Source organism: Sardina pilchardus, chromosome 14, assembly GCF_963854185.1.
Source record: "Sardina pilchardus chromosome 14, fSarPil1.1, whole genome shotgun sequence".
Classification (NCBI taxonomy): domain Eukaryota; kingdom Metazoa; phylum Chordata; class Actinopteri; order Clupeiformes; family Clupeidae; genus Sardina; species Sardina pilchardus.
In genome coordinates this window covers 17,321,143-17,335,046 of record NC_085007.1, presented here as the reverse complement: position 1 = coordinate 17,335,046, position 13,904 = coordinate 17,321,143, and the positions used below count along the sequence as shown (strand labels likewise).

Here is a 13,904-nt window from a genome sequence, read left to right as displayed (position 1 = left end):
TTTTCTGCTGGTAACTCCAAACTTCCTTCCTTTCACTTGATCGCAGAGCTGGTAGCGGCCACGCCAAAAGATCCTCTCCCAAAGAAACCGGCAAGTTTTACAGAAAAACGTATGTACGCCATGATGGTCGATAACAGTGACATATTAAAAACACATTTAAGTGTCGTGTATTATGTAATTGTAATAGCTGACATGACTACATGCTATTTCACATATTCAAATGTAGAGAATTAAGTCATGCAAGGCTGGCTTCCAATATGCCACGTGGTTAGCTTCAACCATGCTGTTAACTGGTGTTAGTCAGTGACTAGCTAACACTAATTATATCTGGTCAGTCAACCTCTTTAGAAATAATGTGACGGTATATTGCTCGGAACCTCATGTTATGTTGTTAAGATTATTCGATGTAGCGTTATGTGCATTTGGCCGCAAGGGCAGGCTATAAAGCAGAATTAGCTGGCGGTAACGTTACTAGCCTGTAATGTTACATTCATGCATGTGCCATGCACGTGCCTGTGCCTAATAGCAGGGCTACATGTAGGCTAACATTGAACTATGATAGTCGATTAGCAATACGATCGAGTCGTACTAACTAGAAGCATTATCATTAATCAATTCTCTGCCCGAGTAATTGGATGAAATCAACAAGTTTTCGAACGGAAAGGGAAAGTTGACCAGTTGCTTGGTGAATGAGAGTAATAGAACAGTTAACATAATGTAATGTAGCATTAATGCGTTAACTGAATCACATCTATTTCCAAACGTTTGCTGCTATTAACATACAGGTTTTTCTCTTGGGTGATGCCGTAGAAATGCACATTGTCATTAGTAATTAACTAGGGTTAAGCAGTGCTCAAATTAAATTGGGATTTCAGTGGACATTGATGTTGCTCTTTCATCGATTTCGCAAGCACTTACTGAAAAAAAGAGACCTGATCTGGTATTGTAAAGCCTGGTTTACGTTACATTCCGTGTTTATGAATTCATTGAGCAGACGCGACTTAAAGAATGATGAAGAGCATTCGACTTTGAAATTTGAATTAAATCTCGGGTTACCCTGTCTGTTTTCCTTCCTTTAGCGCAACTTGGAAGCATGGACGATTGGGAAGAGGTAAGAACGCAATGTACACATTCTAGTATTATACATAGTTGTATATCTGAATAAATTATTGTGTGTGTGCGTGCGTGCGTGCGCGCGCGCGCGCGCCATATAGACAAGGTAGAGTGGATGAAAAGCTGCAATTTCTCAACAAGCTTAATTTCCTACTCTGATTCAGTGCAAATTGTATTATGTTCAAATTTTCAGGAACCGGTCGCTACTAGCACTACCACAAGTTTTGGTGAGTTGTGTTTCTTCTCTGTGAGAATATCTTTAGGTTGTGTGTAGAGCTAAAGTAGTTTATCACCATACTAAGCTCAATCTTTTAAGATTGAACATTAGTATGGGAAGTCTGCGCTTTATTTCTACTGCACAACAGGTGTGATCAATGGACATTGTTCTAATGACTCTCTTAGAGACTTGGATAGTCTCTAAACCTATCAGACCAAAGACCAGTGTCTTTTGAATAAGCTAGTTTGTGATTGGACCCAAAGATTGTGGACAGGAAGCGGGGGAGATAGATGTGCAGGACATGGAGGTATTATAAGAACTGGAGAAAGTGGACAAGTCCCACCCCCATTCATTTCAATGGGAATGCTAGGCTAGTGAAAATTGCCAAAATTGAGCGATTTTTTTCAGGCTTCAACATGGTGTTTTAAGGGGCTTGTTTCCGGTGCCGTTTTACCTAGCCAATTAAGTGCCAGGTTACTGATTGACGTAAGGTACAGAAGGAGAGCTCGTGCCCACACTAAACTCGTGCATGAGCTGAGAGTGGAACAGCCACCAATCAGCATGAGGAGAAATGGCACCGGACATGATGTATTTCTGGAAAATGGCGACAAGGAAGTGCCTTGCTAATCGGCGAAGCTAATCAGTCAAATCACCCAACTTGGAGCTTAACTTTTATTTTTTAAATTCGGACCTCTGAAGTTCCTTTGCTGTTAATGAGGTAAAGAGAGACGGGTCTCTTTTGAGACCTTTATGATACGGTTATGAGCTTGTTGGGTGAAGGCAATTGATTTGATCTGACAAAGATGCTTACCTATAGGGTTACATTAAAATTCAGTGGTTCCTGGTTATAGCATTTTAGTAACTCAATATTTTATTGTCTACAGTGAAAATGTGCACCCTGAAAAGGTGCAAGAATAATAAGGCTCAAGTTTCTAAATGCTGAAGTTTCACACTAAGTGTTTTTCCTATATAGGCGATGGAGGAAGTTCATGGAACAGTGGAGGGCAGAAAAGCAGCTTCTCCAGAAATGGTATGATGGATTCAGTTTGTGACCCAAATCATTGAGCCAGTTATGATGTTAACGTTACCTGTGGTTTCTAGATAATGAGAAAAGTTCCTGGAACAGTGGAGGAGGAGGAGGAGGAGGATTTGGAGGAAGGGGTGGAAGTAGAGGTGATAACTTAACCGTAAAAGTGTTACAGTGCTTTTGAGTTCTTGCATGCGTAAAAACTTTTTTACACGGTTTTCACCCCTGATTGTATATGATGACCCAATCATAAAAGTGTATTTAAGTTATACGCCCCTAAATTGCCTAGTACAAGTTGTGTTGCTTAACCATTAGAAAAGCCATGCTCTGGAATTTGACCTGAATGTTTTCCTCATCAGGCCGCGGAGGAGGAGGAGGCGGGTTCAGCCGTTCATTTTCCTCAGGTTCAGTAACATTTTGTGTTGTAACTTACCTCAAGGCTTGAATAGTCTTTCTTGATTCTGTCTGAAGGAACTAAATGCAGTGCATGTATTGAGAATTCTTCAACTGAGCAGATATTCTTATGGTTTTGTGGTTGAAGGTTTGCTAATTAGTAGGGATGCACGATATTTTGGCCAAAATTGGTATTGCAATCGATCAGCCTAGCGAGTGTGGAAGTGCACGTCAACCATGCACGGTTCCGGCTGCGCGCTTCATTTGAACCGTGGAAATTGTGCTGCTTTTACAGGAGTTCCGACAACTGTGCAGCTGCACTTTCCTCTAAATAAACTTTTTTGAGTAGCCTTCTCTACAGTATTTCCACATTCGACTTGGTCTTCACATATCACAATCCGTAGTTTATAATTATGTTGGTGTCAGTGGAAAGTTATACCGGTAATTGGCAATGACAATGGTAGCCTTGTCTGTTAAACTTGTACAAAGTTTGCATTGGGCTAAGTTAAGAGATAAATTGATCACAAAAATCTATCAAAATACAACTATTCATACACATTGACATATGCATATGATGAATATGCACACTAACTTAATTTAAATGCCTGAGCAAATATACGATGACAATTCACAAAATACTTGAGATCATATTTAGCCTACAATAACACGCACTGCTTCTTTGCATCTTTCCATCTCCCTCACTCTTTTTTTTTTAATCACACCGTTAAATAATTTCTAATCGTCCATACTCAAAGGATTGTGGGTTATTTCTTCACGCCGAGGATCCATCGATACATCCTCCAAAATTCTCAGAATGAAGGACTCAGTACTTCATAGAATTTTAAAGCATCCTTTACTTTGGAACAGTGCTTGACGAGATTCGATGACCTAAAGTCCTTGAAAAAGTGGCTCGGAAGGACCCATCCTTGACTTTGAGAAACACCCATGTAGTGCCTGTTGAGCCGTGTTTGAATCTCAACAGAAGACTTTGGCATGCACAAGTTATCAGCTGAACATAAGAGTAATGAAATCTGTCCTAATAGATTTTCTGTCTTCCAGGAGGTGATGAAAACGGAAATGATGAAGGTGGTAGAGGGGGATTTCGAGGAGGCAGAGGCAAGTTTGGTAATCCTGATGTAATGTGATGTGTAAACAGCTAGGACTAGGCGTCTGAATTGGGCCATCAATCAGTCACTGTGTTGCAGTGCTCGTGGGTGTTATCACATGTTTGTAAGAGATGGCTCCTTGGCTACAGCCTAGAATAAAGTGTTCATTAGACACTCTGGTCTATACATGGGCTGCACTCGCATTTAGTTATGAGAACTAATGGTAAATGTTAATGGTAAAGGTAATTACTTTCAAGTTGATTACGTTTTCAATATGTTAAACCCAAAATACTACACTGTACTCAAGGGATGTCACAATTGCCGATTTTGGCGGTATGATTATAGTTTGAGAAATCACCATTTAACGACTCACGATTATTTTGTGAGTAATTTTCGCAGCAGTACTAATGCATATAATCATATAAACACATTCTAGTTTTTGATCTTTAAAGGCTATTTATTGCAGTGGTTTAAGCACAGTATAATAATAACAATGATCACTAAGTAACCTCTACTGTTAACCATATCTGCATTTTCTTTTTGGGAAAAAACAAAGTCAAAGTCTGGTCTCCTGACAATTTATCACACCATTAGGGAGTGTTTTTCTCAGTTTGTGCATTCTTTCAACATTTGTTTAGATTGTAGGTAATGGATGATTTCTGGCATGACTGCAGCGGCTTGAAAACTGTGTGTGAGGACAAGCAGGCTAGGGCATGCGAGGCACTAGAAGCATGCCTTTTTGGGCACACGAATCTTGCGGCAAAACAACATTGTCGTTCTTAAAGAGGAATAATGCAGGATTGGCGATTTCATCTCTGGTTTCGGTTTCGTTTTTCGTTTTCGTTCGTTTTATGCTTGCATATCTCTCTGCAGAGCTTCCCCGACAGCTTTAGCGTGTATATTTATACATATATAGGCTATATATAAATATATAAATTGGAAGCGTGGTTCTTCTTGTTCCATTCGCGTCTCTTACTTATAGATGTAAACAGCAGACGATCGTTTATCAGAAAGTTGCAAGGTTGTAATTAGCGGATAGGGACACTAGGGGCGGGAGGAAATGTGACTGTTTTCGATAAAACTGGTCAGTCAAGCAAAACAACGATTTCTAAGCGATTTTATGACTATGAAAAAGTTGCATAGGGTCTCTTTAAAAGTATCAATAATAAAATGAGGAATGGTGATTGAGATTTAAGAAGTTTTTTGGGCTGATATAAGGCCTTGACAGTCTCATTCTTGTCGTTCTGCCACAGTCTTGTCTAGCAAGACAAACGGCACTTTCTGTTGAGTGCACCACTGATGTAACCTTGTTTTGATTCTGTGTGAGACACTGGTCTATGGTACAGGCTGTATGTTTTTGAGAGTCAACGGAAACGTGGTGTAGGGGAGCCGTTCACAGTGTGGTTAATAGTTAAACCAGTTAACTGTTGACATCTCTACTGTACACAGCTTTGCCTTGGCCCCTTGAGGTTTTGGGAATCATTAACTGCATGACAAGTGTTCACATTCAATCGTGCATTATTCATGCAACCTCTAGATGGTGCAAATTGGCCTGGTTGCCCTTAACGTTGCTTGTTTAATAAATGAATTGCTTTAGATGTGCCAACAATTTGTATATCTTCACAGGTGGAAGAGGCTCAAGAGGGGGCGGTGGATTCAGAGATTCATTTAACTCTGGTAATTTTTATACTTATACTTATATTTTTATACTTTATACTCTAGAATAATGAAGATTTAAAGTATTCACCCTGTTGTGAATAGATGTACTGTAGTTTGTTAATCATTTGTGTTCCATGTAATGCTACTTGTGTTCTACTAGGATGGCTTGATAAATCGATTCACCATATTGAGTTAAATGTTTTTTGTTTTTTTTTTCCCACAGGGAATGATGAAAACGGAAATGACGGTGGTAATGTGTCCATTTCATGTTACTATATTGAAGTGTAATTTGAAGTCAGTCATTTGCACTCTTAATGGAGAATTCCAGCGATTTCCCAGATCTGTTTCCTGAGGTCACGGAGCACTGTGACACCAGTGTAGCTCTAGCTGCAGCAACTCTAGCTTAGGTAGAACCGATCTGTTTTAGTGCTGGCTGTTAGCCTAGAAATCTAGACGCACCCTAGCGGCCAAAAATAGTTTTGCCTAGCGGGATGGTCTAGGGTCGCACCGTTGAGGACAAGCCTGCGCTAGGCTCGAGTTCAGCCTAGCCAATCAGAACGCTCTATCTGTGTACGGAGTCCTTGAGCCCGCCTTAGCTCACCTTCGGCTGCCGATAAGACGCCAGGGGGCTGGACCATGTGTCCTCGTTCGACGAGTTGGGTTTGAGACCGTATCGCACAACCATAGAGAAAAACAAAAGATGGATGAGGCTAACGAAGCGCGCTCGTTTGAATCGGCTTTGGAAGAGTTAGATTTGGGCTTTTCTTTGAAGTTTGAGCAGAAAGAAGCACTCAAGTAATTTGTTTTAAGGAAGGACATATTTGCCGTTTTGCCGACCGGCTACTATTGGTCACAAATGCTGGCCTATTACGTGCAGAGGCAGTTTGAAAGACAACTGTTCATCCCACCCACAGACTTCAACTCTGAATGGTCCGACCCCAGACTATACATTTCTGTGTAGTTTGGCTTGCCAGGCTAGCTGGCCGTGCTAATATGCCTCGGAAAACAGATCTTTGTGAAATCACCCGATTATCCTACAACTTCACCCAAAAGCCAAATATCCCTGACTTTTTGTGAGTGGTGTATTTGAAGTGTGACTTGTCATGAGTATTGACCTTTGACGTCATGTGTTTTGATGGCATAAAGGATCGTTAACTGGATCTCTTTGCAGATAGTGACTTTGGTGGTAGAGGTAGAGGACGTGGTGGCAGAGGAGGTCGTGGCCGTGGTGGCTTTCAAGGTAATCGGTTGGAATTATATGAAAGTTGATTGCCCTGTTTCAAGCTAATGTCTTCAGTAGGCCTCATGCAGGCTTTTGAAAATGTGTTGCAATTTTGCAGTGAGTAAAACTAATTCTTTCTTTTGTCTATCCTTTTTAGATGGAGGAGGTGATGGATTTCAGGGGAGTGGAGGTAAGTTGAATAGGGAGTTGCACAGCACTAGTGTAGATGCAGAAGTTGCTCAGAGAATAACTCTTGACTCATTGTGGATGTCTCTGTTCAGGTTTCATGGGAAAAGATGAGGAAACCGTTGGCAGAGGTGATTGCAGTGAGCGCCCCAGATACAATGCTGAGAGGAAGGAGTGTTAGGAAAAGTGAAAGTAGAATATAGTAACCTTCTGGCTCGAACAAACTGTAATATAGTTAGATTTCTGTAATCTAGTTAGAAACTGAAAGTAGAATGTAGTAAACTTCCTGACTCAAACTTTAATATAGTTTGTGTTGCTATAAGCCCACATGATGTGTACTATATATCAGCAAAAGACACGACTCAACATTTATTGTAGCCACATTCCAAATTGAGTGGTTTCAGAAGATGCTATACTGAGATTATGTTATGTAATGACTTGTTTGTTGCTATTTGCTCATCTAGTTATACTCAATATTTCTGCATTTGTTGGATTAGAATAGAGGTTGATGCACACGTAATGTGTCCTGTCCTGTGGTGTGTGTATTTGAAACCCTCCAGGAATGCAGGCAGTGCTTTACAGACCTTGATTGGTGTAAAATATTGTTGAGGATGAGTACTGACAGTAGTTATCTGTATATATGAAATGAAGAATAGTGTTTGTTTTGAAAGGAATTTGATGTCTTGCTCTGGACACAAACTTTTGAAGTCTTCCGTTGTGTTTTGTCATGTTGTAGGAGGAAGGGACGGTGAAAATGGGGGTGATGGAGAAAATGCTGGTAAGTATTCGCTAACTATGCTGGAAGCAAAGACCAGTCAGTGGGGGTCATCAGGGCAGGGTTACTTGTCCTGTTAATGTCAGCGCTGAAAAAAAACTCTTCTGCCACAGGTCCGAAGGTTATCTACGTTCCTCCTCCACCTCCGGAAGAGGAGGATGCCGTCTTTTCGAAGTTTCAAACGGGCATTAATTTTGATAAATATGACGACATTTTGGTGGATGTGAGTGGAAGCAACCCACCACCGGCCATCGTGGTGAGTCCATCCACCTAGCCCCACCCCCCCTAACCCCCAGCCCTAGCCCCAAACTGCCCCACCTGTTCTCAGTTCAGTTGTGTGTGTGTGTCAAGATTATCTCCATTAATTTGCATAGGGCTGCCTTCACTGACATGGGAGTTTGCCTTTTGCATAGTTAATACTGTGTGGGCTGAAACTGCTCTTCAGAGTTGCATGTTTGTGCTTTGTAGCGCTGCATGTTAACCTGGCCTACATAAGTATGAGCTTTCACCGTAAGCTGATTGTATGTCCTCACAATTGTTCCACGTATTGCATTTTAGTGTTTTTTTATTTATCAGTATTGTGCACCAGGTCAGATTCATCTTATTCTCTGAGTTATGTCTTGTTCTTTTTTTCTGCTGATGTCTGTGGTTGAAGGGAGGAAAGAGAGCGAGTTCCTTATCTCCTGTATCTCTTCTCAGACTTTCGCAGAAGCAAACTTGTGCGAGTCGCTGAGCAGAAACGTTAGCAAGTCGGGTTACGTCAAACCCACCCCTGTCCAGAAGCATGGCATCCCCATCATTACTGGAGGCAGGGACCTCATGGCCTGCGCCCAAACGGGATCAGGAAAAACCGTAAGCTTACCTCCGTCCATTTTTTAAGTATAACCAACCATAGGTCTGTTCCCTGTCAACAATTACATAGTGGTCAGCCCTGTCATTATTACACACATACGACAGACCACAATGACTCTTGGTGGTACTTTAATGCTGAGAATAAAGTGTGGTCTGTGTTTGTGGGTCTCATGCTTTGTGAACGTGTGTGTGTGTGTGTGTGGGGGGGGGGGGGGTGGTGAGAGAAGGAGGGAGTGTGTGGGGGGGTGAAGAAAGAGGGAGTTATGGATGTGTCTGCAGCGGTTGCTGCTGGTTTCCACATTGTCATTTCCTGCCGCAGGCTGCCTTCCTGTTGCCCATCCTGCAGAAGCTCATGAGCGATGGCGTGGCGGCCAGCAAGTTCAGCGAGCAGCAGGAGCCCGAGGCCATCATCGTGGCCCCAACCCGAGAGCTCATTAACCAAATCTATCTGGAGGCGCGCAAGTTTGCATTTGGGTAGGTGTGTTGTGTTGTGTTGGATGAAGTGAGTGTTGCAATACACAGCCTTGGGTCCATTGCAAAGTAGTTTGCATGCCAAAGCTACTTTGTGGAAGTGTTCTTCAGTATCAGAAAGGAGAAGTTGGCCTGGCTGATTTCGTCACCTCTTAACCTCGGTGTGCTTTTGCAAGGATGCCCAAATGACATGTTTTTGTGAACCAACGTGTGGTGTACATGGAGATATGTTCCCAAATAGACAACGATCTGTATGATCTTTAAAAACCCTGTTACATACATTTTGACCTGAACAAATGGAAGGGTAATGTTTCTTGTAAGCAGATGAAGGTGAAATGAAATCTTATTGTACACCCTGATGTCCCCCTCTCTCACCCCAACAGTTACGCTGGTATTCAGGAACATTTTACTGTATGGTTTGTGCTCCAGTATGACACCTGCACGTTGTTTCCCTGTGGTTGTATAGGACATGCGTGCGTCCTGTAGTGGTGTATGGAGGCATCAGCACGGGACACACCATCAGGGAAGTCCTGAAGGGCTGCAATGTGCTTTGTGGAACTCCAGGGAGACTGCTGGACATCATAGGAAGAGGAAAGGTTGGGCCTGCTTTGTTTTTCGCCATGAAGACATCTTGAGTCTTGAACTCCACTGGTGTGGTTGACGCGTGCGTGTGTGTGTGTGTTTCAGGTTGGCTTGAGTAAGTTGCGTTACCTGGTACTGGACGAGGCCGACCGCATGCTGGACATGGGCTTCGAGCCGGACATGCGCAAGCTGGTGGGCTCTCCTGGGATGCCGCCCAAAGAGGAGAGGCAGACACTGATGTTCAGCGCCACTTATCCAGAGGAGATCCAAAGGTCTGCCCTGACTTCTGATGAAACCTTTCTGTAGTCCACGTCCCAAACATGTTCAGACACTTTCGCTCTGCAATATTAGACATGGCCGTAGACTGAAGTACTCTTAAATTCTTAATGGTTTATTTAATAAGTGACCACTAACATAATAGTTATTGCAGCCCAAAGGAAGGGAGCATGTGTAATGAACCAGTACCCTGCTAATGTTGAGTTCAAGTGTTTTGTATACTTGTCTCAGGGTAGCCTTGCTGTTGCAGTGTGCAAGGCCTCGTTCTGATTAATCTGGCAGTTTGCCTAAATAAACTTATCTGGTCTTTTTTTATCAGGATGGCTGCGGATTTCCTGAAAGTGGACTACTTGTTCCTGGCAGTGGGTGTCGTTGGGGGTGCCTGCAGTGATGTGGAGCAACTAGTCCTGGAAGTGAACCAGTTTTCCAAGAGGGATCAACTGTTGGAGATACTTAAGACTACAGGTGCGTTTCCTCCTGCATTAGTCAGGTTGTTTGTATGGTCTGTGTGATCACTTTAAATGTGTGTCATTTAACTGTGCATGTGTATAGGAAGCATATGACTGTAATTGTGTTCACTCATTTGTTCTTGAGACATTATTAGTGACACGGAAATGTTTGGCTGGTGACCTGATTCTTGCAAATGCTCAACCCTAGGAAATGAACGTACCATGGTCTTTGTGGAAACCAAACGCAAGGCGGATTTCATTGCGACGTTTCTGTGTCAGGAGAAGTTGCCCACAACTAGCATTCATGGGTAAGCATGCGTCTTGATGCATGCACATCTTATTGTTACCAGCAAGACTTTGTTGCATAGCATTCTGCCATTGGCAGTTAAGGCAGATGTGTGGGTAGGATTAACACGCATGCTACTGCAAAGTAGATGTAGCATTCACCATCCGTCCTTGAAGCTTCTGTTTTCAGTTGTTTGTCCTGCATTGAATGGTGGCAGTCCTTGACTGAATGCGTGGATGTTGCAAAGTTCCATGGACATGTTCTGGTGTTTCCGCAGAGACCGTGAGCAGCGGGAGAGGGAGCAGGCTTTGTGTGACTTCCGCACAGGGAAGTGTCCTGTGTTGGTGGCGACGTCCGTCGCCGCTAGAGGCTTGGACATTGAACATGTGCAGCATGTGGTGAACTTTGACCTCCCAAGCAGCGTCGATGAGTATGTGCATCGCATTGGGAGAACCGGTCGCTGTGGCAACACTGGCCGCGCAGTGTCCTTTTTCGACGCAGAGGCAGACACCAACATAGCTCGTTCTCTGGTCAAAGTGCTCTCAGGGGTAAGTATTGGAAAAAGATGTGGGACAGTTAAATGTTGAGTTGTTCAACTCGGTGTGAGACCGGAGTCCAAAATACAATTTAATAATTTGAAGCGGAGTATTCTTACTGGGATCTGAGTAAGATAACCTGGGGAGTTTGTGTTGTATGTGTGGTGAATAATTGCTATGCCCTTCCTGGAAGCCTTTTCAGCCAGCACCAACCTCCCCGATCTGATTGCAAAATTGTAAATGAACAGGTTAAAATGCTAGGATTTATGCAAGTGTCAGAAGTTGAATAAGAAGTTGCCCTGTTGGATGTGAAGAGAGCAGAATTATATAGAAGGGAAGATGCTGTTCTGACACACAAATGTGTTGGCCTATGACCCCCCCTCCATGGGAAAGAGGCATTGTGGGCCCTTGTGGCTTGTTATCTGAGCTCACGAGGGAAAAAGGAAAAAAACATTATATATTTTTGTTCCTTTCTAGGCCCAGCAGACAGTGCCAGACTGGCTTGAGAAAGTAGCGTTTGGTGCACATGGGACCACTGGATTTAACCCGCGGGGCAATGTGTTTGCCTCAACAGACACGAGGAAGGTGAGATCTGTGCAGATGCTCCTGCTCATGGGCTGGGTTAAGTTTGTACCTACGTCTCTTCTCCTTTTTTTCCTTTTTCCCCTCTGTTTTACAAAGCAGATTAGCTCTGTTATCAAGAGCAGCTTCCATCAGCTGCAAATCATTTCCCGTCTCAAACCCTCTTTGTCTCCCAAGGACTTAGAAACAGTAATTCATGCATTTGTTACATCCCGCTTAGATTATTGCAACTCCCTCTATCTTGGTCTCCCCCAGTCCCAACTCTCCCGTCTGCAATTGGTACAAAATGCAGCTGCTAGGCTGCTTACTGGTACTAAAAAATACCATCATATCACCCCTGTTCTGGCCTCCTTACACTGGCTTCCCATTAGCTTCAGGATCAATTTCAAAGTCCTTCTGACTGTTTATAAGGCACTGCATGGGTTGGCTCCCTCATATATTGCAGACCTCCTCCATCCCCTCTCAGCTTCCAGGTCCCTTAGATCTGCCAACAAGGGTCTTCTCTCTGTGGCCCACACCCGCCTCAAGCAAAGAGGCGATAGAGCTTTTGAGGTAGCAGCCCCACGTTTGTGGAATTGCCTGCCCACAGATGTTAGACTGTCTCTCCTACTATCACCATTTTTAAATCACGACTAAAGACCCACCTCTATTCCCTGGCCTTCCCTGCCTCCTAGCTGTCCATCTCTCCTCTCTTCATTTCAAGTGTCTTCTATACTGCTGCTATTTTATTTTGTCTAGGGCTGTCTATTTGTCTATTTGTCTTTTTGTCTATTGTCTATTATATTTCTGTATTTGTCTTGCTTACTTTCTCTGTGCTTTTATACTTTGCTTGTTTTGATTTTCTTTTATTTTCTATTTTAGCCATATTCTATGTACAGCACTTTGGTCAGTGGAAACTGTTTTATATGTGCTCTATAAATTAAATGTATTTACTTACTTACTTACTTGTGCTTACAAGTGCACTGTGATGGCATCTATCTGTGCAATCGGCATCATTCAAACCAGTCTTGTTGAATCCATAAATTGATATCAGGAAATAGTGGTTGATTCAGTTTGTCATAGAGCTGCCTTTTCCCCCAATAAAAATTGCATGTATTTTGGTAGATTCGGTATGTGTTGGTTGCATCATCCGTGCTTTTCCAAATGTACACTATTGCCAAAAGTATTCGCTCACCTGCCTTGACTCGTATGAACTTGTTCATTGTATTACTTTTTGTCGTCTTATGTTGTGTTTTGTATGTTTTAACCTAATTAAAAGTGCCATGGGCGGTGTATAGTTGCTAAATTGGTTTGAGCTACCTCATAAAAGTATTAGGGAATAATTGAGCTGTACATGACTAAATGCCTAAAGAGGTTTAGAAGTCAGCAGCTGAGATTGTAACTGACAATATGGTCTTTTCTCCTCAGGGTGGCTCCTTCTCAGACCAGGCTGCTCCTCCAGCCACAAGCGCAGGCGGCGGTGGTGATGAAGATGACTGGGAATGAAACTCCCCAGATGGTCCAATTTATTTTTTTTTCTTCATGTTTTGTGTGAAAACAATAGCTAGTCTTTTGTTAAATTTTATGTTCAGATTTTATTTGTTTTGTTTGTGATAAAATAATTTTATTTTTCCTGTTTAGGAAGGAACCTCCTTCCTCTGGTGTATAAGCGCTGATGTGTAAATTGACTGGTGCAAAATGTGTGATGCATTTCAAGTGAATGCAGGGTGTATTAATCATGGGAGGATTTTTGTATGATTGACTTATGGCACTAATTGTCTGCACTGTGGAGTGTCACGCTATCCTTTTCTGTGTCACTTAGTAACTGTAGTGTCCGTGGGGTAGGCGTCCATGGCATGCTTGTAGCACAAATGTAGCACAAAGAAAAGACTGTACATGATGAATACCCCTTGCATTTCAAAACAAGCATGCCTACACTTTGTTAACCAGATATGGTTCTGTTCTTATCTCATGCCACTGAGTTGACAGTTGCGCTTTTGCCATATGTTTGATGGCCTGACTTGGGCTTTAGAAATGTGGAAAACCAAAGTGGATGCAGAATAAAAGTGTCAACTTTGTCTGTGTGTGTGGTGCAACATTTATTTCTGAAAATATAATTGATATGGTTGGAATAAGCGTCAGTAGACACTAAATACGATTGTACACAATTTCTTTCCCATAATATTTTGTCAC

At 42.5% G+C, this 13,904-nt stretch overlaps 1 protein-coding gene across 3 annotated transcripts; it reads left to right on the top strand.

Annotated features, from left to right (window-relative positions):
- On the top strand, positions 1–13,789 carry ddx4 (DEAD (Asp-Glu-Ala-Asp) box polypeptide 4). 3 transcript variants are annotated; one of them, XM_062553789.1, is made up of 23 exons: positions 1–109; positions 1,080–1,111; positions 1,307–1,340; positions 2,304–2,360; positions 2,432–2,503; positions 2,717–2,761; positions 3,810–3,866; positions 5,483–5,533; positions 5,739–5,765; positions 6,687–6,755; positions 6,895–6,927; positions 7,019–7,054; positions 7,660–7,701; positions 7,812–7,954; positions 8,398–8,550; positions 8,870–9,024; positions 9,488–9,617; positions 9,709–9,875; positions 10,199–10,344; positions 10,537–10,636; positions 10,892–11,162; positions 11,628–11,735; positions 13,140–13,789. In XM_062553789.1, exons 2-23 carry the CDS (start codon positions 1,094–1,096, stop codon positions 13,215–13,217), a joined length of 1,992 nt encoding a protein of 663 aa, XP_062409773.1. In that variant the 5' UTR covers positions 1–109; positions 1,080–1,093; the 3' UTR covers positions 13,218–13,789. The 3 variants fall into 3 exon arrangements, with proteins under 3 accessions (XP_062409773.1, XP_062409775.1, XP_062409774.1); XM_062553791.1 differs by lacking the exon at positions 2,432–2,503; XM_062553790.1 differs by lacking the exon at positions 7,019–7,054.
- Positions 13,790–13,904: the final 115 nt, after the last annotated feature.

What these genes read in the sequence shown, in the direction of transcription:
- ddx4 (XM_062553789.1), top strand. An exon ending in AAGCAGCTTCTCCAGAAATG is followed by an intron (nt 2,361 to 2,431) that starts GTATGATGGATT and finishes TGTGGTTTCTAG; the next exon opens with ATAATGAGAAAAGTTCCTGG. An exon ending in GGGTGATGGAGAAAATGCTG is followed by an intron (nt 7,702 to 7,811) that starts GTAAGTATTCGC and finishes CTTCTGCCACAG; the next exon opens with GTCCGAAGGTTATCTACGTT.